Source organism: Fringilla coelebs (assembly GCF_963513975.1).
Source record: "Fringilla coelebs genome assembly, chromosome: 1".
NCBI lineage: Eukaryota > Metazoa > Chordata > Aves > Passeriformes > Fringillidae > Fringilla > Fringilla coelebs.
Genome location: NC_140028.1, coordinates 128,790,975 through 128,811,659, shown reverse-complemented (window position 1 = coordinate 128,811,659; position 20,685 = coordinate 128,790,975). Strand labels below are relative to the sequence as shown.

The 20,685-nt window shown below is 42.5% G+C and overlaps 1 protein-coding gene across 3 annotated transcripts in view; it reads left to right on the top strand.

Annotated features, from left to right (window-relative positions):
* The first annotated feature begins 4,107 nt into the window (after nucleotides 1-4,107).
* The window catches only part of PPP1R9A (protein phosphatase 1 regulatory subunit 9A), a 131,310-nt gene continuing 114,732 nt past the window's right edge, over nucleotides 4,108-20,685 (top strand). For all 3 annotated transcript variants that reach the window (XM_084216045.1, XM_084216046.1, XM_084216044.1), the window contains exons 1-2: nucleotides 4,108-4,190; nucleotides 5,313-6,984. In XM_084216045.1, coding sequence (XP_084072171.1) covers nucleotides 5,533-6,984 — 1,452 coding nt within the window. In that variant the 5' untranslated portion in view covers nucleotides 4,108-4,190; nucleotides 5,313-5,532. The remainder of the gene's footprint in view (nucleotides 4,191-5,312; nucleotides 6,985-20,685) is intronic.

Genomic DNA, 20,685 nt, shown 5'->3' with positions numbered 1-20,685 from the left:
ATACGCAGTTTTGTTATCATTAGCAGATTTTCTTCAGATCTTTCAGGACAAAGTTGGGGTTTTTTTGATGTTATTCTTGATCTTTCAAGTAGTTTAAAATGTTCTATGTAAAAACAGCACAATCTTCTGAAGCTGCCAAATTAGTGATAATAATGAGCTCCCATTTTTAACTATTAATGGCTTCCTATATAAAAGAATTACACTTATGGCAATCACAGATTGCTCATGTTTGAAACTACAGGTTATCAACCACTACCATAGCTGTTTGTTGTATATTTTAGTCTCTGCTACTCTGGTTATGGGGAGCCCTGACTTTTAATGTACCTTATCTGCCAAAATGTAAGTATTTTGTTCAGACCAGATATTTTTCTTTAAGCTGGATTACATAATAAAAATTCATGGGAACTGTGAAAAAATATAGCTCAATTCTGTTCATGCTGTGATATGTATAAGGAAGAAAAACCTCCTCCCCACTAATGGTTTGGCAGGATAGCAGAGAGGATTTCTTAGCCAAAGATCAGATTAAATAAATAGTTTCCATTTCTACGTGAACAGACAGACATTATCTTGTAAGACTTGAAAGACACTGACAGGAGACAAAAGATGGAATGACTTATTTCTTTTGCCTGAGCCATATGGAAAAACTTGCATTGCTGCTCTGCTGCAAATAAATCATAATTACAAAAAAACCTGAGTGGCTTAAAAGCAGAGAATAACTTGAAACAACCCATCAGTGACATCCAAAGTAAATATAGCAAGTAAAAAAATTCACACATATAGAGTAAATAGAAAATCAATTGTTTTCAGTATTGTGGGACTGCACCAAAACTGGTTTTAAAAGATAGTGGGTATAATTTAAAGTCATGTCAATAAGGTTAAACAGCTTGGGTCTCTCCCTGCCAGATGTGAGAATTCAGAATAATTTGAACAGAGTTGTTACTGCATTGCAAGTAAAATGATAGTCTTACTTTATCATATGTAAATACTAAACTGAATAGATTTTAAATTCCCATTGATTGGGAAATGGAGTAATTCTATAACTCCAGTGAAGTTACTCTGATTTTATACTAACATAGTAAGGAGGTCCTTGATCTCTCATCTTCTCTGAAGCATGCTGTGTAGCATTTTAATATTGGTCAGGAATTAACAGAAATATCAATCATACTTTAGCAAAGCCTAAAAATACTTTCTAGTCAAATGGATTATCACAAAAGTACTGAAAATGTGAAAGGACACACAATTCTGATATTTATAGTAAGATGCGTGGCCATGTTAATAAATGAAGATACTGTCTTAAAAGGCAACATAACAATTGAAATAAAATACAATTCATTATTCTAGACATTATAATAATAATATTGTTTCACATGGGCACTGTGTAAATAAAGATGTAGATTGAAATTTTTTGTAAGTGATTATAATGTAAGTTTGAATAACTTAGATGTCAGTGACCAAACCTGAACATCTAAATAGGGTCCCAACTCTGATAAAGCAGCCAAAATTTCCAGTAGTTTCTGTACATCTTGGCTGTAATGAACCTGAGGTGATATTGAAGGAACATGACATTACTTAAAATATTTTGGCATTAGATTCTGTTTCAAAGCTGAACCTTTATGTTTTCTACCAACAGCACATTTAAGGAAAACGTAAATGTAATATATTATCTCTCATTGTGGAAAACTTGAGATTTAATGTGCATTGCTTCTGTGAGCATCAGTGAGTTGTCTTATTTCCTTACTTTCTACTAAAATATAATATAGAAATAGTTTGCACTATTCTGCCATGAAGGAATACAACTGTTCACTTGGGTACATTATTTCATGTGTATAAATTTCACATGGGTAAGAAGTGACCATCTTGTTTGCACAACTTCTGTTAGAAAATGAATTTAAAGGACTTCACTTATTCAGATAAGGTAGTGGATATTTTTCTAATTATCTTTATATAATTAGATGTAAATTAGTCTCTTTAGGATTGTCTCAAATATTTAACTGATTTTTTAATGTTTGCTTGTGCCTCTTTTTTTATTTGTGTGGGAGTTATAAAACTCTAAACATACATATCTGGTACATGCTAAGGTCTTCAACAGCCCCACATCCTTAGCAAAAATCACAAAGGAAATAAAATGTTTAAATTTCTGCCTTGTGTCTCTATTCTTCTTTAAAAACACCTGAAGTTCTTTTAACATATTTTTATATCCAAAAGTCAAGAGGCTCTCTTGAGTGTTCCTATAGCTTCTATAGTTCTATAGTGTTCCTATAGCTTTATGTCTACAAAGTCATACCAATAGAAATACATTGACAGAGAGGCTGTGTTGGTTTTTGGTTGGATCCAGGACTGCACCAAGGCTGGGCCTCAGATTTGTTGTAATATCTGATGTTTAGAATTTTAAAAGGTGATGTCTTGCTTAGCTGCAATATTTTCAGTCCTTGTGCAGTAAATCACCCGTAGGACTTCCTATTGCAAGCAGCTGCGAAAAAGTAATTCTTCTACTTTGGAACACAGTCTTGGAAGGGGAATTTTTGTGACTTTGGAAGCTCAGGGGCTGCCTGTATCTTGGTTCATTACATATTTCATCTGATCTCCTTTTCTCCCTGCTGTTGTGGGTGCTTTGGCACAGCCTTGCTCAGCAGCCCGCAGGGTGTCCAGAATCCCCCAGCTCCTCCCGAGGCTCCAGAGCCTGAGGCAGGGCCATGCAGTGCGCCAGGACAGGCTACTGCCAGCAGTGGGGAAAATTCTGAAACGCTCTCGCTTCTGCTCCTGGCCTCTGGCATATATATTTATCAAAATGCTGCTGTTCAATCTATACGCTTTGTTGTTTGCCTGTCAATATTCATGCTGGTTATTTAAACTTTATTGAGGCAAACGGTCATGTGCTGCATCCCCTTGGTACAAATTAGCTAGAGATCGACACCTGTGAATGCTTCAATGGTATAGTACTGAATGCTTCAGTCTCGTTATAAGTAATTAATTTTGTGTATTTATGTAACTAAATTTTTATTTCCAGTCACCACTGTCTTGCTTCTGTATATATAATAATTAGTTTTCAGACTTTGCATTGTACATCCCCAGGCCATTTTTGGATATTTATACAGTTGGTTCAACGAACTTTGCTTAGAAGTTGCTATGTGATTAACAGTCATTACCTTCTTGGATTGCCTATTTTACAAATTACCTAGAGATTTCATGTTCTGCAATTAAGTTTTCTTATTATCTTTATAAAGCCAAAACATTTCTGTGGTGAACTCGCCTAGCTAACAAACAACAAAGGCTTTGTGGTTGCGCTCCAAAGATGATCCTCCGTCCCTGTCAGCAACTGCCAGAGCAAGCCATGCCCACGGAGCTGTGAGCGGTTCGCCGGGGCTTGTCACCAGCACGCTCCTCGCTCGGGCAGCCTGGGTGAGTGATCAACAGCGAGGGAAGGAGCACGCCGGCTCCCGATCTGTAGGGAGTTCTCCGTGCGCCCGGTGCCACCCCAGCCCCGCGGGTTTCCTGCAGCGGGAAGGAGCGGGGGCTTTCCCGGGACCCGGGACGCTGCCCCTCCCGCGCGGGGGCGGGCACGCTGCCTCCTCCGAAACGGGCGGGTGTCGGGCGGGCCCGGTCCGCGGGGGTCAGGCTGGAAACGAGCCTTCCAGGGGAGAGAAGAAGGGGATAAACCGGGCCGGAGGCAGCCAGCGGGACTCGGCGCTGGCGGCGTGGCCGCGGCCGGGCCCGTCCTCCGCGTCTCGGCAGTCACCGCCCGGGGCCGGACTGCAGCGGGCTGGCCGCCTCCCCCGCCCCGCCGGCGGAGCGAACCACTGCGGCTCGCCGAGGAGGTGAGGCACCTGTCACCGCGGGCGGCGGCGACGGCGGGCGGCCCCGCGGCGGGCGGTGGCGGCGGCTCGGGGCGCGTCCGGCGGCGGGGGCGCGGCGGGGGCGCGGCGGCGGAGGGGCGGGCGGCGGGCGGGAGCGCGGCCGCGGCGGCCACGGCGCCTCATCCTCCCCCGCGCCGCCGCCGCGGGTGTGCGCGCGGAGCCGTGTCCGTGCCCCCGCTGCCGCCGCCGCCGCCGCTGCCTGCAATGGCGTTGAGGCGACGCGGCGGCTGCTGCCTCCTGTCAGGCGGGCGGCGGCAGCGGCCGCTCTGCGCAGAGGAGGCGCGGGGGCAGCGCTGAGTCGGGCGGCCGGGGGAGTCCGTCGCGGCTGTCGGCTGGGTAAGGCGGCGTGCGCGCTCGGCGGCACGGGCGCCGGGCTCCGCGGGGAACAGCGGTGCCACCGGGCTTTTGTTTCGCGGGGGCGGCGGGCGCCTGCCCGGGCACTGCCCCGCCGCAAGGTGCTGCCGCCCGCGGCTCCGCGGCTCCGGCCCGCCGGGGCGGCACGGCCGCCCGAGGAGGAGCCGCCGCGGGGGCCCGAGCGCTGCCCTCTCGGGTTGAGTTTATTGCCTTCTGCGAGGGCTGCACGGCTCGCCGAGGGTCTCTGCCGTGTGGCCTTTCCAGTTGGCCGTGGCGATCGGCGGGTGCGGACCGGGAGGTGCGCGGAGACGGGCGTGTTGCTGTCGGTGCGGCGGCCGCGGGCTCCCGGTACCGGCACCGGCACCGTGTGTGCAGCGGCCAGAGTGAGGCGTCCCCGCCTCGGCAGCGGCGGCGCGGCAGGGCGAGGGCTGGGGAGCAGGAACGGAGGGGAAGGGAGAAGGGGGTTGGCTCTGAAGACCCCCGGGGTGCCCTTCGCTGGGCTGCGGGAACCGGGGATGAACCCCTGGGGCCGGGGCGTGCGAGCGGTCCAGCCCCCGGCTCCGTTTCTGCATCTCCTCGTTGGTACCTCCGGGGTCTTCCAGACGATAAAACCTCTGCCCGTGACGAGGGGTAACTTTCTCTAACGGGATTTTCACTTCCATTATCCTGTCGGCTGAAGATGTTAACTTTGGGTGCAGTTTTTGTATTCCCTCGAGCTGATGTTTAATTTGCCTTTCTAAGCGTATTATCTTTGATCGCGTTTCTACCATTATGTTTCTCTGAGCGAGTAAGGATTGTCTTGCAGTGCCTCATATTTCATGTCATATTGCCTTTCCTTTGCGTGCATATTTGTGCCATCATACTGTACTTGTGAATGGAAAGCTATGATTATTTGTTCTTTCACTATGATGTTATAGATTATAAATTATGCAACAGTCAATTTGAAAAAGTTTGTAATGGCAAGTTTTCACATGTCTGTGTGGTGTTGGTTTGTATTCTTTTTTTTGCTAGTTTTTTGTAAACATGTCAGATAATGGTAAATGGTAATTGTGACAGATTTAAAGTAACTGACATGGTTTCAGAACACCCTCTTTTCTATTGCAGGTTAAATCAGCCCTTGTTCTTGAGAGTCCTCAGTCGTGCTGCTTTGTCAAATTTGACCGCGTGCATTAAGACATTTGCCTCCAGATCTGTCAAGTATGGTCCTGCTGAAGGGCAGTGGCCCCTGAGGAAAAACACTCCTCAAGCAGAATCTGCTGTGGCAAACTACAGAGAGCAGTGCTGCAGAAACTATGCAAGCAGGTTTCACACTCCTGAAGTAAACATGATGAAAACAGAGTCTTCAGGTGAAAGATCCACCCTCCGAAGTGCCTCTCCTCACAGAAATGCTTACAGGACTGAGTTCCAGGCGCTGAAAAGCACCTTTGACAAACCGAAATCAGATGGAGACCAAAAAGCGAAAGAGGAAGGAGAGGCCTCGCAGAGCAGGGGAAGGAAATATGGCTCAAATGTCAATAGGATCAAGAACTTATTTATGCAGATGGGCATGGAGCCCACTGAAAGTGCTGGAGTTGCCCCTAAAACCAGGGGAAAGGGTGGTCCTCCATCACCTCAAAGACGAATTAGGCCCAAAGAATTTGTAGAAAAAGCAGACGGTTCAATCGTGAAGTTGGAATCGTCCGTGTCTGAAAGGATAAGTAGATTTGACACTATCCATGATGGTCCTTCCTATTCCAAGTTTACTGAAACTCGAAAGATGTTTGAGCGAAATGCTCATGAAACGGGACATTCAAATCGCTACTCCCCAAAGAAAGAGAAAAACGTTTCTAATGAACTTCCAGATGAGTGGTGCAGCTCTAAGTCTCAGAGAGGCAGCATGGATTCACTGGACAGTCTTAGCCCAAGGACAGAGACTGTCTCTCCAACTGTGAGTCAGCTCAGCGCAGTTTTTGAAAACACTGACTCACACAACGTAAACGTAGAAAAGTCAGAAAACAACGAAGAGTACTCTGTAACTGGTCACTATCCACTCAACCTCTCCTCTACTGTCACAAATATCTCCTCGCCAGTTGCAAACCTTGAGGGTTTCAGTCCTTTGAAAGAGACCAGCACGTGGTCTCCCCCAGCCAAACAGAGTACAGGCGTGATGTCTGTTGAGAACTCTCAGCAGACTAACACTTCTGCAACACCGAGACAGAAAGTGTCCACAGGCACTTCGGCAGGTTCAAAAACAACTGAAGAGATAAAAAAGAACACAGAGGCAAGTGCTGATTCTGTTGAGAGTTCTGCAACAGTTCAACAGGATTTGGTTGGTGTGCTTGACAGTGAAAGATCTGTGGACAACTGTGCTAGGAGTAAGTCAAAAACAGAGACAGGAGTTTTGGTGCAACAGAAGGAACAGTCAGAACACACAGAAGATATCTTTGATCGGCCTGAAGCTGCAGAATTAACAAGAAATGTAGCTTCAGGTGGTGATTTTGCCACAGATGCTACTGAGTCCCATTATGATGAGGAAAGTGAAAAAGATGGGCATGAAGATGTGAATAATTTTCAGAGTTCCCATGTGTACATGCACTCTGACTACAATGTGTATCGGGTACGAACCAGGTATAATTCTGACTGGGGAGAGACAGGTACAGAACAGGATGATCTGGATGACAGTGATGAAAATAACTGTTATGAACCTGATATGGAATATTCTGAAATTAATGGATTGCCAGATGAAGATGAAATCCCAGCCAACAGAAAAATACAGTTTAGCCGGGCTCCAATTAAGGTAAAGTTTATGTTCCTTTTTTTAACAGTTTGGTTTGTTTTCAAATGCAGCTTTATTTGAATGAGATTTTGACATTTGATCTTGCCTCCAAAAAGATTTCAGAGGATCTTTTGATACATGACTTTATTGCAGTCAGTGAACATAATCTTAAATGAAGTAAGGCGGCTGAGCTCTGATGAGCTCGTCTCATTTCCTGGATTTTCTGATGGCTGACTAAACCAGCAGAATTTGAGCATGACAGCTGGGCTTGTGAAGTTCAAGAATTTTGCCATGCATATTTTGACTTCTATGACTGTACTGTAACCACATTGTGAAATGTCAGTGTGGGTATTTGGTGACTTTTATGCTGCTTGTTTAATTTCATTTGAGATCACAGCTTCTTGAGATTGAAAGGCTTTTCCTCAGCTCTCAGCACATTCTTAAAGTACCTCTATTTAAAGACTGTCCTGAAGTACAGTGTGATCCTGTAGTAGAGGACTGTTAATATTCCACATCTCAGTTAGTGTCATCTTTTTTGGTAGCACTCTCATTTATTTAAAACTTCTAAAGCATTTATATATATATATATAACGAAAGTATATCTTAGTGCTACATAAGGGTGAAATCAGTTGACTGAAATACCTAGTGAAAGGTGTGCTTTTTGCAGAGCTGTTATGGTTTGTTTTTAAGTACCTTGAAATTGCCACTAAGAATGCTGTTTCCAGTGTTTTTCAGTTCAAGAAGGAATAGCTAGTTTATGGCTTGTTAAGTTTTGTTGTACCAGCTTTTCACTGCTGAGTCTCAGGGTTAAATATAAAAGTATTTTACTTCCAAGTTGGTTTTGGTGCCTGTGTGAGATGTTTGACCCTGGCTGGAGATGCCATATGTCTGTAATGGGCAATTCAATACCATAGCAATTACTGCAGAAATGGCTTCTTGAAACAGAAATATATCATGGAGTACTTGAAACGTAAGCATTTAAAAATGAAAAATGTGTAATTGAAGAGGACTGTTTTCCCTTTGTGATTTTAGCAATGAAAATTACTAAGTCAATGAACAGAAGTGCCAGTGTTAAACTCAAAGTAATGTTATTTACAAAATCTGCATTCACACTGTCTGTGGTTTAAAGTAGGTGGGATGTGTATTGTAATATGAAGTTTTCATCTGAATAAAGCAACCACATTTTCATATTTGTTTATCATGGGAGGGAGTGAAAAGAACTGTCTTGCTTTGAAAAGAGGATTTTTACACTGAAAGAAAGAAAATATTCCAAGGCAGGATAATGGATTTTTCTTTAATTTTAGTTTGTTAGTGTTCTGTTCAGGCTTGCATCATGAACCAAAAATTCTAAGTATTTTTGTACCCTCTTGATTGTTCCCATAATTAAAGTACCTGGTTTTCTTGAACTCTTGGAGGGAGGTGAAGTGGGGAAAACCTTGATTACAAAGGAAGTTGTCCCCTCCACTGCTTTCCAGCTCAAGCTAATAGACAAGATGTACTAATAGGATGATGTTCTCTCTTCTGAAAGATCTACCACTTGTTTATGATGGTTCCAACAGATGAAAATCCAGAAAGTGACTCCACTGATTTTATTCTTGAGATGGTCAGACTTTTCTGCTGTTTCTGAAAGAGCTAATAGTGACAGTTTTACTTCACTGTATCGCTGTTTGACTCATGCTGTCATACCAAGTGCTCTAAGAGTATTTTCTCAATTATTTGTATTTTTTCTTTTCAAGTTTTTCATGCTATGTTCATTTCAGATTAAATATTGTCCAGTAATAATAGTAGTCCATCAGGAAAATGCTTTAAAAGTAATTTTTGTAAATAATTGAAAGAGCACATTTGTCATGGGTTTAAGCATAAAGCACTCTTAAAAAGCTTGTCCAAAGTAAACAAGTCATTGCTTTCATTATTCTGGCATCTTTATTGTAATTAGGAAGAAAAAAGAATAAAAGCTGTGCTGGGAGAGAACATTGTGGGAGGGTTTGGGAGATCCCCTGCTTTTTGTCCTGTGTGCCTCCAGTGCCTGCAATCTGTTAGTCATGTGGGGAAGCAGAAGTGAGACCATGTGGAAGGCTGGCCCTAGCAGGAAGAACTGCAGCAAAAGTTGTGGAAAATTAAAAGCTGCCTCTGGAGCGGTGCTCCCTTCTCTGTGCAGTTCCCTCGGCAGAGGGAAGCTCTGTGGGCCAGGGCAGGCTGCCAGGGCCATCAGGTCACTGCCAGGGCCATCAGGTCACTGCCAGGGCCATCATGTCACTGCCTGGCCACGCCACCGCAGGCACAGACCCAGGAGGGGCAGCTGGAGAAGCCCCTGGAGGGTCCTTGTGGCTCCTGAGTCCCTGGGCTCCTGCACTCCTCCTGGGACACGCTGCTGGGAGGCTGGAGCTGGCTCTGGCAGGAGCTTTCTGTGCAGCCCAGCTATCAGTAATCGAGCAGTGCAGGCGGCAAGAGGGACTTGTGTTCTGTCCCCTCACACAGTGCCAGCAGATGAACTTACCCAGTCACTCCCTGTGCCCCATCTGTTACACAGGGATGTTGCATCTGACTGAATAGGCAGCAACTGTTTAGGGATTTTTCTGTTCTACACAATTTTTTGTGTTAGTGGGCATGACTGGTTTCATTAATACTTAGCTGAACATCATCTCATGCATGGCATGATTGCAAGAGAGGAAAATACAAAGCGATACAGGAGTGTTTTCTGAACTGTTGGAAACTGCTTTGTCTTTATGAAAATGATGCAATTTGTACTTGAGTATTTTGCTAGATAGTGGTGTTCAAAGTCCAACCCAAACTCTGGATGTTTAGCATTGATTTCAGTATTGTATACCTTCACTCTCCTCCTACAGGAGAACTCCCAAATAATTAACAAAGTTGACATTTAAATGTGTGAACTGTGGAATCAGTGGGTAGTTATTGCCATAAAGTTGTTACTTGAAGATCTCAACATGTTTAGGTAAACATCTTTGGACTATTTTTCTGTGACTTCTTCAGGCAGACATGTAAGATATTTTTTTGTCACTTTAAGGGTAATGCTGAGGACTGTGAGAAGCAGTGAAGTATAGGCAGAAGGATAAATAAATAAAACCTTACCTGATAAAAATAAAACCTAACTGATAAAAACTGAATTCTGCTTGTCTCCCAAGCAGGAAAGACTCATTTATTGAGAAACTCACTATCAAGAGGAAGACTCGAGGCAATGCATGGAGGAACTGTACTATGTTACAGTCTGTAATTTTGCTATCACAGATGCCATGCTCCATGGGCCATTTGCTCTGCTCTAGGATGATGGGATATATTTGCTGATTTCATCTCTGTTGAAAGTCCCTTTAGGAGGAGGTGACTACCCAGAGGCCACTGTAGGCTTGGAGAGTTTCTAGGTATTTGGAGTGTGGTATTGCTGACGTGAGCAGTCATTTATGTCTGTGGGAGCTTAAACCAGCTTGGTGCTGTTAATAAAAAGGAGTACAAAAGGGCCCAAGAGTGGCAGTGGACACAGCAATGGAGTGTGTTGCTAAACAAGGGATGTGAACATTTCTGTAGCTGTTCATAGGACTGTTTATGTAGTGATATAGAGGCCTTTATCAGCACTGGCCTGCTCTTGTGTTGAGGTGTTGTGTTTGTGCTCAGGGATAGAACTGAAGCTCTCCAGGGCAAGTGTATGAGGTGAAAAAGTTAAGTAAATGGGATAAAGAAAAACATACCCTGGTTTTTCCAGGGATACTTTGCTACCAAAGAAACAAAACAACATCCCCCACCCCACCTACCCTACCCTCCCAGCACTCCCAGCACTCACTGATTTATTGGTCTTTCGTTGGGTTTTGCAGGGTTTCCTGAGGGTTGTGTTTGTGTACTGCTTCCCAGGCTCTGTGTGCTAATTGGGCAAGGTTTGCCTGTAATGCAGAGTTCATTAGCTCGTGGCTTTCCACACCCTAGCAAATGGAAATGTATTGATTGTACAAATGATAAGTCATTTTTTTGAGCCATGCTTCCTCCATCCTGGGCAGAATTAGGATGAAGAGTAATGTTCACCTTTTCCCTTTCCCAGTCCATAGTTTCTGCTGCCCTGACAGCTAATGGCTGCATCTTCTGTTAGTGCCTGATTTCTGGCACCAGGTACGCCTTAAACCATTTAAAGCTGTTAACAGCAATTTGTGTCTCCTGCTGAGCTTCCTTTTGCAACTTCTGCTCCACTGACTCTGTCCCACCAGCCAAGGGGTTGGGTATTGTTTTATCAAACCGTATGGCAGACAGCAGGGGACTTGTGGTGCTGTGAGGGGGTTTGGCCCGAGCTGCTGCTGCAGTTTTTAGCATTCTGTAAAGCTTCCTTAAGGTGCAGTGGTGAAGGGACATCTCTGCAGACCTCTCTTGAGTTTTGGGGCTTGGTGGAAGTGAGGGTAACATGAAAGAAGATATATGGCAAGCGGCTCTTACATCCTTCTGCTAATACCATATGAAGAGAATGTAATCACTAGTGCCTGTGGTTCCTGTTGTGCTTCCTCTCTTTTGGCAGGCAGCATGACTGAATTTTATACCCCACAATATTTCAGTTTTCCAGATCATGTCTTGTTCCAATGGTCTTCCAGAATTGGAACTTGTACTCTCTCACCTTTGAAGGACATTTACAAGTGCTGTGATTAGTGTAGAACATAAATGAAATTTGTACTTAACAGTTGCTTTGAAATTTTTTTACAAACTTCTTATAAAAATAATTTCAATGAATGAGTCTTTCTTTCAGTTATTCCTCATTTCTGAGGGGAGCTGAAAGATCATTTATTTCCAACCCCCCCTGCCATTGGCAGGGGCTCCTTCCACTGGACCAAGTTGCTCAGTTCCATCCAATCTGGCCTTGAGCATTTCCAGAGTTGGGGTATCCACAGCTTCTCTGGGCAGCATGTTCCAGTGTCTCACCACACTCACAGTAAAGAGTCTTTTCCTAATATGTATTTTTAACTTACTCTCTTTCAGTTTGAAGCTATTCCCCCTTGTCCTGACACTACAAGCCCTTGTAAAATGTCTCTCTCCATCTTTCTTGTAGGCCCCCATCAGCTACTGAAAGGCTGCAATTTGGTCACCCCAAAACCTTCCCTTTTCCAGGCTGAACAATCCCAATTATCTCTGCCTTTCCTCATAGGAAAGGTGCTCCATCACTCTAACCATCTCAGTGGCCCTGCTCTGGACTTGCTCCAACAAGTCCATGTCCTTCCTGAAGTGGGGACCCCACAGCTGGGTGCTGTGTTCCAGGTGGGATCTCTCTCACCAGGACACGTTTGGCTCTCTGGGCTGTGAGTGCACATGGCTGGGTCATGTCCAGCCTCTCATCCACCAGCACCCCAAAGTCCTTGGCAGGGCTGCTGCTGGTCTCCCAGTTTATACTGATACTAGGGGTTGCCTAAACTGGTTCCCCCAGTTTATATTGATGCTAGGGGTTGCCCCAACAAAATGTGTTCAGGAATCTAAATAGTGGCAAAAAAAAGAGAAAAATCTGAAACAATCTGGCAATAATTACGTTGGAAATATTTAATCTAAAATATCATTATTCTTTATATAATAGCATCATAATAAAGTATGCTGAAAGCACTTTCAAGTCTTAGTGTAAAAAAGGAGCATTTCTGTGCTTGATGCAATGCGCAGTATTGTACTGACCTGTTGTTAAAGTGTTGATGAACTGTTCTGGATCATAGGAATCATAGGAGACGGTGACCCATGCACAGGCACTGTACTGTCCAAACTTGTCTATGTGTGTTTTACTTCAATGAATACTGAGTTGGGTTTCAGTAATCTCCACATTTTCCATCCCCAGTGAGCCTGTGATTTTATAAATAAAGTAGTCACAGTGCATGTAGGACACTTGTTGTTTAAGGCCAGTATGGAAGACAGGAGTTGCAGAAAGACCCCGAGGCTTTGTTAGAGTTGAAATTGTTACGGAATCTGAGAAATTCATCCACTTTTTGAATGGATTAATTATGAAAGCTTACAGATAAAACAAAGATGTGTACCTCTTTCTGAAATCACAAAGAATATTTTGTTTTCCTTAAATTTGGTTCACTGCTTCAGCTCCTGTGTTCATGCAGAAGCCTAGAAGATAAAAGAGACCTAATATGTATCCTCAAACACTGACAGCCGGATAGCTGTGGAGCCAACCAAGGATTGTTGGTAATAACATTATGTGAAAAAGATAAGGATGTTTCTGAAGAAGGGGCTGTACAAAGGAAGGGCAGCACTTTGCTGAGGGTAATGTTCTGGTTTGGGATCCTGGAGATAAGCGCAACACCGTACAGCACAAGTGCAGGAATGAGGTTGAGGATTGGGCCTGAAATGTTGACCAAAGGTCAAGCCAGGCATCAAGACTGGTCATCATTTGGTGATCATAAAGACCAGCAAAGACTGGTAAAGCCCTCCAACCCTTTCCAGAAAGGTCTAGAAGATCAGACTGCCCATGATAGCTAATTGGCATTGAAGGTGAGAAACTGTCTCCAGGGTGGGCATAATTTACTAATAAAATTTTGTAAGCTCTTGCGGACCCTCTGACGTTTGTCACGAGTATCTCTGAGTCTTGGGTGCTCCCTTCCCCATAAGGGTTCATGCTTTGTTTGCAACTTTAGGAGTGGATGACAGTTTTTGCTAAAGCATGAAACTAAGTATTAGGTAGGCTTAGTCACTGACTCCTGTAGTGTTGAATATATCACTGAACTTTTATGCTCATATTTAAATTACATAAAGTGGACAGCAAGCTGGTAATCAATTTCGTTCATCTCAATGTGTGAAGTAGTTTGGCATGCAGGGCTATTGGCTGTGTAGCTTGGAACATGTCTATTCTGCTGCATAAAATGAACTTATGCTTTTTTCCAGGTGTGTCAAGTATGGGGAATTCTACTGACTTCAGTAGTAAAATGTGTTGTACTGCAGGGATTGTCCTGCTAACTTGGATTATTTGTAAATAACAGTGTAAAAAAACCAGGTTCTTTGCTTTGGTGATATGCTCTTAGGGAAGATCTTTTTATAAAAGGCAGAATCTTTTATATGTATTTGTCAATGAAAGCAATGAGAAGTAAGTATAAAGGATTCAGAGACTGGATGCACTCAGATAACAGATAGTAAAGGGATAAAGCATTTCAGAAGTTACTATTTTGATTCAGTCACTTAGTTCAGTGGTGAACAAAGACACCTCATTATTGCTGTGGAATTTTATGCCTTCACCGATGAGTCTTCTGCACACAATTTCAGGTGCAAAAGGGTTTTCTTGTATTAAGTATATATGGAATTATTGGACTACAGTAAATGGAATAAAATTATTTCCCTGTTACAATATGCTGTGGAGTCTTTAACTCTTATATAGAAGTCATAATTTCACTGCCAATTCTAGGGATCAGCAATTCCTGGGCGCAGTGTTCACACACGTAGCTCTTGAACTAAAATCAAATAATTTTGCCTAAAACCTGGGCTTCATAAGTATTTAGGGCATTCTAGAAGGACTGTATATAGAGACAGAATTTGGATTGAATTATTTGCATCAGAGGTTTATGTGGTTTAAATTGAAAGGGGTTTCCAATTAAAGGTTTTGAATTCCAAAAATGCAGACTGAGAATCTGTAGGGAAATGGTTTGAAATTAGGTGAACCAAAGAGCAAAGGGAACTCTTTGATTCAGAATTAGAAAAAGTGCGTAGGATTTTCATCCCAAGAAAAAGCAGACTATACAAGCAGAATGATTGCAGACCTAATCAGAAGAAAAGTCAGCCAAAGAGAACATCATAAGTTAGCCAAGAACTTGGAAGGAGTGGCAAAAGTGGTTGTTGAAAAAATGAAGAATGTCATAAGAGTTCAAAAGTCTTAAATATGACTAAGAAGTTGCCAGAAGTCAAGCTGAGTTTGACCTTGTAAAGGAAAAGAGTCCAAGTAGTATAAAGATATTCATCCATTAAAATTCAACAAGAAAGGAGGGTGGGTGTTATGCAGTGAGTATGAGTTATGGTCAGAGTTATCACTCACAGTTTATTGTGGAAATTCATATAGTGAAATGAAGAAGAAACCTACAGGTTCCTAGTGCTCAAATTTGTATGGGTTTTGGTGAAAGAAGCTGTGTTTTAGAAAATCTTGTAGCATATATTTCAAAACTAAAAGAGCACTATCAAAGTAGAAATGGTATTTAACTGCAGAAAAGCAAATTTAATAGCTGTTTTTCAGAAAGTAGAAGAAAGATGGTACTGGCTGCCTGAAAATTACTAATTTTTTTCCCCATAGCAAAGCAATAGAGAGCACTTTTTAAAGAATCAAAGGCAGAGAGGCAAATGGAATACATGTAAATGAATTTATCAGAGGTAGTATATGCCAGACTAAATTAGGATCTGCCTTTGATAAGATAAAAGACCTTGTTAAAAATTTCAGTAGTTCTGTCTCAGGAAGTTGGAGCACGCTAATGACACTAGTTTTTGGCAGAAAGTGGGGAAGCCTTATCATTGCATAGGATTACAGCAAAATATGGGTGACTACGAGGACTTGAGTAGTGGGGATGGATTTATGAGCTAAGAACTTTCACAGTAAACTAGTGACTCATTTGTAGGGAATGACAGCTAAGGAGAAAGCCACTCTGACTTGCTCCCATAGAACCACAGCAGCAACCCCTGATATGATGCAGCTGCGAGGAAGGCAAATGGCATTTGAGATAACATGAAGCAAAATATTTTGGAAGCAGTTGGGAATTATGGATGTCATTTTATAACTAACCAAGGAGACTTCATCTGGACCATGTCTAATGGATTCTGCTTCAGCCATGTGGGTTTGCAGGAAGAGCTGTAGCAACTTGATGCTCTTATGTGTCTTTTTCTTGGTTAATTCTATCCTAAAACAGGGGCCTTAGGTAACTTATCTTGCTCATTGAGTGATGCACAAGGCCTGAAAAGGACTGTTATTGCGTTTCTGTATTCAGATGAAAAGGCACCTGAAAACTAAGTGGCAGCATTCCACTTTTAAGATGGAATTGAATGTTTTCCAACTAAGATTAAAGAATTTTAATAGAGGGCACTCTTCCTACGTTCGTGATAGACTACTGTGTTGTGTAGTAGTGTCTGTGATTTTTTTAAACTGTTGCAATTACCTTTAGCTCTGTTAACCTTGAAGGCCACAAATAATCTATTAAAAAGAGTACTTCCTGTAATTAAATGGTACAAAGTAATGGATGTTATTCTGTGGTGTCGTCTTTTATATAGAAAGTGTTCTACTGGGAGAAGCTAATTTTACTTGAGTTAGTTACAAGAGTTGATCCAAGAGACCCATCAGATCACTCAGATAATTCCATATGATAAAGTTAGTGGAAGGTGTGAATGCAGAATTTGTCTCCAAGACCCGTTTGCCTTGTGCTATTATACATAAAGCTGTGCTTCTTAGTCTGTGCACATCTGTAACTTCTGATGTTCCACTCTGCAGTTTCCATCTGCCTTAATATTCAGTGAATAATCTCAAGGGCATAAGATGCTGGTTCACATTGAAAGGATATCTTCCAGTATTCAGTCTATGATGCATGTAGACCTAGGGATTTCCATTTGATGAAATCACTGTATTTTGCGTTAGTTGTTTGAAAGCAATAAACTATAGAGGCTTTTAAAAGTCATGCTGTCAAACTCCTCTCTAATTCATCTAATTCATGGCCTTTATGATAAAGCATTAGGATTTTTTTTTTATCTAGCTTGTAATCATCTTTACATCTTTATAAGCTTGCAGTCATTTTTAAGATGGATGGTGATATATTTAGGTGCTGACATACTCTAGATCCCTTAGATGTGTAGAATCTGACATACCTATTAATTCTGCCTTCTTAAAAGCCCAAAGATATTTTCTCAATAGTGTTGGCCTGAGTGATTGCCCAGTAGATTTCATTGTGCATGGAGCGTTTAAATTGAATATTCAAAATATGTTAGTGTTATATTTTTTGCAAGGGCAAAAAATGCAGAAAGAGCGCATTAATCCAGAGGTTTAGAGCACTCTTGTAAAGAGCTGGTAATTTAGCAGTGTGGCAAGGTGAACTAACACAAATGAGAATGTTTCAGTATGACATTTGATAGGAAGAGACTACCAGGCCATGTAGCTCTTTATTCCCCTTTGCCCAACCATTTTCCTCTGAAGTAGTTGCTCAGTTTTATCTTTCTTAATTTAATAGGTTGACTAAAAATGCTTCCTTGATGTTTTGCACATTTCTTTCATGTTAATATTTGAATTCTGGGGAAGGGAAATACCATTAAAAAGAGGGGCTCTTTTTTTCTTCCCCTTTTTTTTCTTTTCTCTCTTTCTTCATGCATGGCCAGTGAAAAATTCTCTAAGCTTAACAGCTGTAGATCCAAAATAACTGCTGAGACATACTGTGGTTTACTGCAATGTGTGACACTGTCATTACCAGTAAGTCGTGACCTTGTGGCCTAAAAGGGGAAAAAAAGGGGAAAAAAAGGGGAAGTTGTGCCTAATCAACCTCATAACCATCCACAAAGAAATGGCTGGGGGCTTAATAGGTGGGGGGAGAGCTGTGGCTTGCTGTACATTCACTTCAGTAAGGCTTTTGACACAACATATTCACAGAGAAGCTCGTTAAGTGTGGGCTAGATGAGCAGACAGTGAGGTAGGTTGGAAACTGGCTGAACAGAGAGGTGGGAAGCCACAAACCTCATGAAGTTGAGCAGAGAGAGGTGCAAAGTCCTGTGCCTGGCCTCGTGCATCCTTGTGTTCTGGGGACCATCCAGAGGGTGGATCCTCTTCAGCTTTGCAGAGGAGGCTCCAGGGTGCTGGACAGCCTCAGGCGGAACGTGAGTCAGCCATGTGCTCGTGTAACAAGGAAGGCTGATTGTGTTCTGGGCTGGCTTAGCATGAGTGCTGCCATCCCTCCTCCATACCACTGAGGCCACGTGTGGAGTTCTGGGCCCTATTCCAGGCTCCCCAGCACAGGAAATTGCAGAAAGTCCAGTGACAGCCCATTAAGATGATTACAGGTCTGGGGCATCTCTCCTGTGAGGAAAGGCTGAGAGAACTGGGACGGCTGAGCCTGGAGAAGTGCAGACTCAATGGTCTTATTAATGTTTATAAATACATGAAGGGAGGGTGCAAGGAAAACAAAGCCAGGTTCTTTCCAGTTATGCCCAGTGACAGGGTGGGCGCCAGCTGAAACACAGGAGGTTCCCTGGGAGCATCAGGAAATTCTTTCCCTATGAGGGTGACTGAGCACAGGTTAACAGAGAGGCCATGGATAATCCATCTTTGGAGATACTCAAAAGCTGTCTGGCCGTGGTCCTGGGCAAGGAGTGCTGTGCTTGAGCTGGGGGTTGGACCAGATGACCTTGGTAGATCACTTCCAGTTTGAGCCATCACGTGGTTCTGTTACTTCATTCAGATCAGAGAAAAACTATTTTCCTAATTGTGAATTTTGGTAAAGGAAGCAGCTAAATTGCATCCAAGATAAATTAACTTAATTTTATTATTTGTAAAATATACTAAGTGACCTGTTGTGTTATTTATCAGCATGGTTTTGCATGGTTTTGCAAATCTAAAGGTGGTACAGCGGCTCCAGTAGGTTTGATTGTGATAGTTAATTGTTGTTTAATAGTTGTGATAGTTAATGTTGTTTAAATCTATATGAGTATTTTAGTAAGAGTTCATTGCATAAAGCTTAGATTCTTACTTTGTAATTACAGATAGTTAAGTTTAAGGATTGAAACTAGACCTTTAATGAGAAGCTAGGCCCACCACTGCTAATTGAAACAGCTAGGAAAGGATTTTAAGGCGTTTTTTGGGACATACTTTGTTGTATATATAGGCAGATGGACCTAACCTTCTAAGTGACATTTAATACGGCAAAAGATTTTTGGGAAATATTTAAACAAATATTATGAGTTTAATTTTTATGAGGAAAAGGAAAAATTTAAAACTGCCTATACAAGAATAGAACTGTTGAGTAGTAGTGTTCATTTGCAGCAGAGGGAAAGCCCAGCAACATTTTGCATGTAGCAGTAGCTGAGGTCTGGATGGCTGAGGTAAGCCTTGATTGGAGTGGGAATTCCTTGATTGGAATGGGAATGTGATCTGATGCCCAGTTGAGTCCAAATACTCAAAAGCTGTGGTTAAACAAATAAATTATCTCATCCTAGGCTGTACACTTGAAGTGAAATCTTTGAACTACTCACTTCGTAAAATATACCAAGTTGCTGATTTTGTCTAGTGTATCTAGATTATCTCTCCAGTAGTGAAGGAGAGAGGCATTTTGCTGCCCTTGTGAAGCTAAACAACTCCCAGAAGACAGATCAATGTGTATGTCTGGAGATTACCAACAGCCATTTCTGAAACGTAAGAGAGGTTAGTGAGAAGTTTTTTGAATACTTCTTTGAAAAAAGGGTATAAAAGATAGCAAATAGAATAAATTGTTTTCACTCCTTTGGCTTAAAAGTGATTCTACTAAAGCAAGCCACTTGTGCCCTTATATGATTTACGTTATTAATTTTATTTTCCGAGTGCAAAGGGTCACTTGTGCCTCTAAGCCCTGAAGAGCCACTGTAGTTAATCTGTTCCATTAAGAGCTCCAGGTTTCTCAGTTTGAGAAAGCTGGATTTAGCTTGAGAATGCTGTGCTGCTGGAAGGTAAATGCAGCAGTGAGAAGCCAGGGGCTTGCCAGGGGTGGTCTCGTGCCCCAGCTGGGCGCTGGGGTGGGGGCACAGGCTGGGTCAGGGCTGGGTCAGAGCCCAGCACTGTGCCCCAGCAGGGTCCTGCTCCAGCTCTCGTAAGCCAGTGGTACTTGGCAGCACTTCACTCGCAGCCTTTAGCGCTCTCAGAAGTCACAGGGCAGGTTTTTGGCCTTTCTTTAAGAGCTGGCTTCTTCCTGCTGCGTCGGTAGTCCTTCGGTATAGCATTATCCAAAATACACAGTTGGACTCTTATTTCACCATTTTGCCTCACTTTACCTGAGCACTGAACAGATTTTTTGGTTTTAAAATATCGTCTCTGTTTTTTAATCTTTTTCCTCCTTCCTCCCCAGGCCCCCCACCCCCTCCCCTGCTATTGCTTCTGGACACTTGCAGAACTGCAGTTTTGTCGTGGCCTCGGACACAGTTTTCCCTCTATCATCAGTTTGCTTGTTTACTAGGATTACAGACTTGACATTTTGCATTGCATTAAAAATTGAAGAGACAGCAAAGAAGCTTTTTTAATCATTTAGTTTATAATTTTTTCATTGTTTTATGCAGATGATGTTCATCACTTGAGTCAAGAGTTTACTGTAGTACCTTCTCCAACAAGTTTTTGTTGCAATGTTATGTATAGATTTTGTTTATTGTATTTTATTATTTATAATGAGTGAATAATGTGTGAAATATATAGCTTCATATCCATAGAGGCTCAATGAGTACTGTTCATTTTTTGGTTTGTACTGTCCACAGATTGTTCTGATGTCAGACTTTGCTTTTGATAACTTGATTCTTTATTGTGTGAGACACAACAAAATCTAGATGTGCCATATGTTCTATCACAGTTTTCCTTAAAACTGTGTCTGAGACCTGAGACGAGAAAGTGTTTTCTCTGGTCTGTGTTGTGTGGAGTATCTGCTTCATCTGACCAACTTATAGGCAAATCTACTGCCACTACTTTTTAAAGGATACACTTGTACACCAAGAAAAATAAGAACTGAAACAAAATTATTTGTGTATGCAGATACTTGACTAGTAAAATATTGTAGTGGTAATTCATCAGAATGTTTT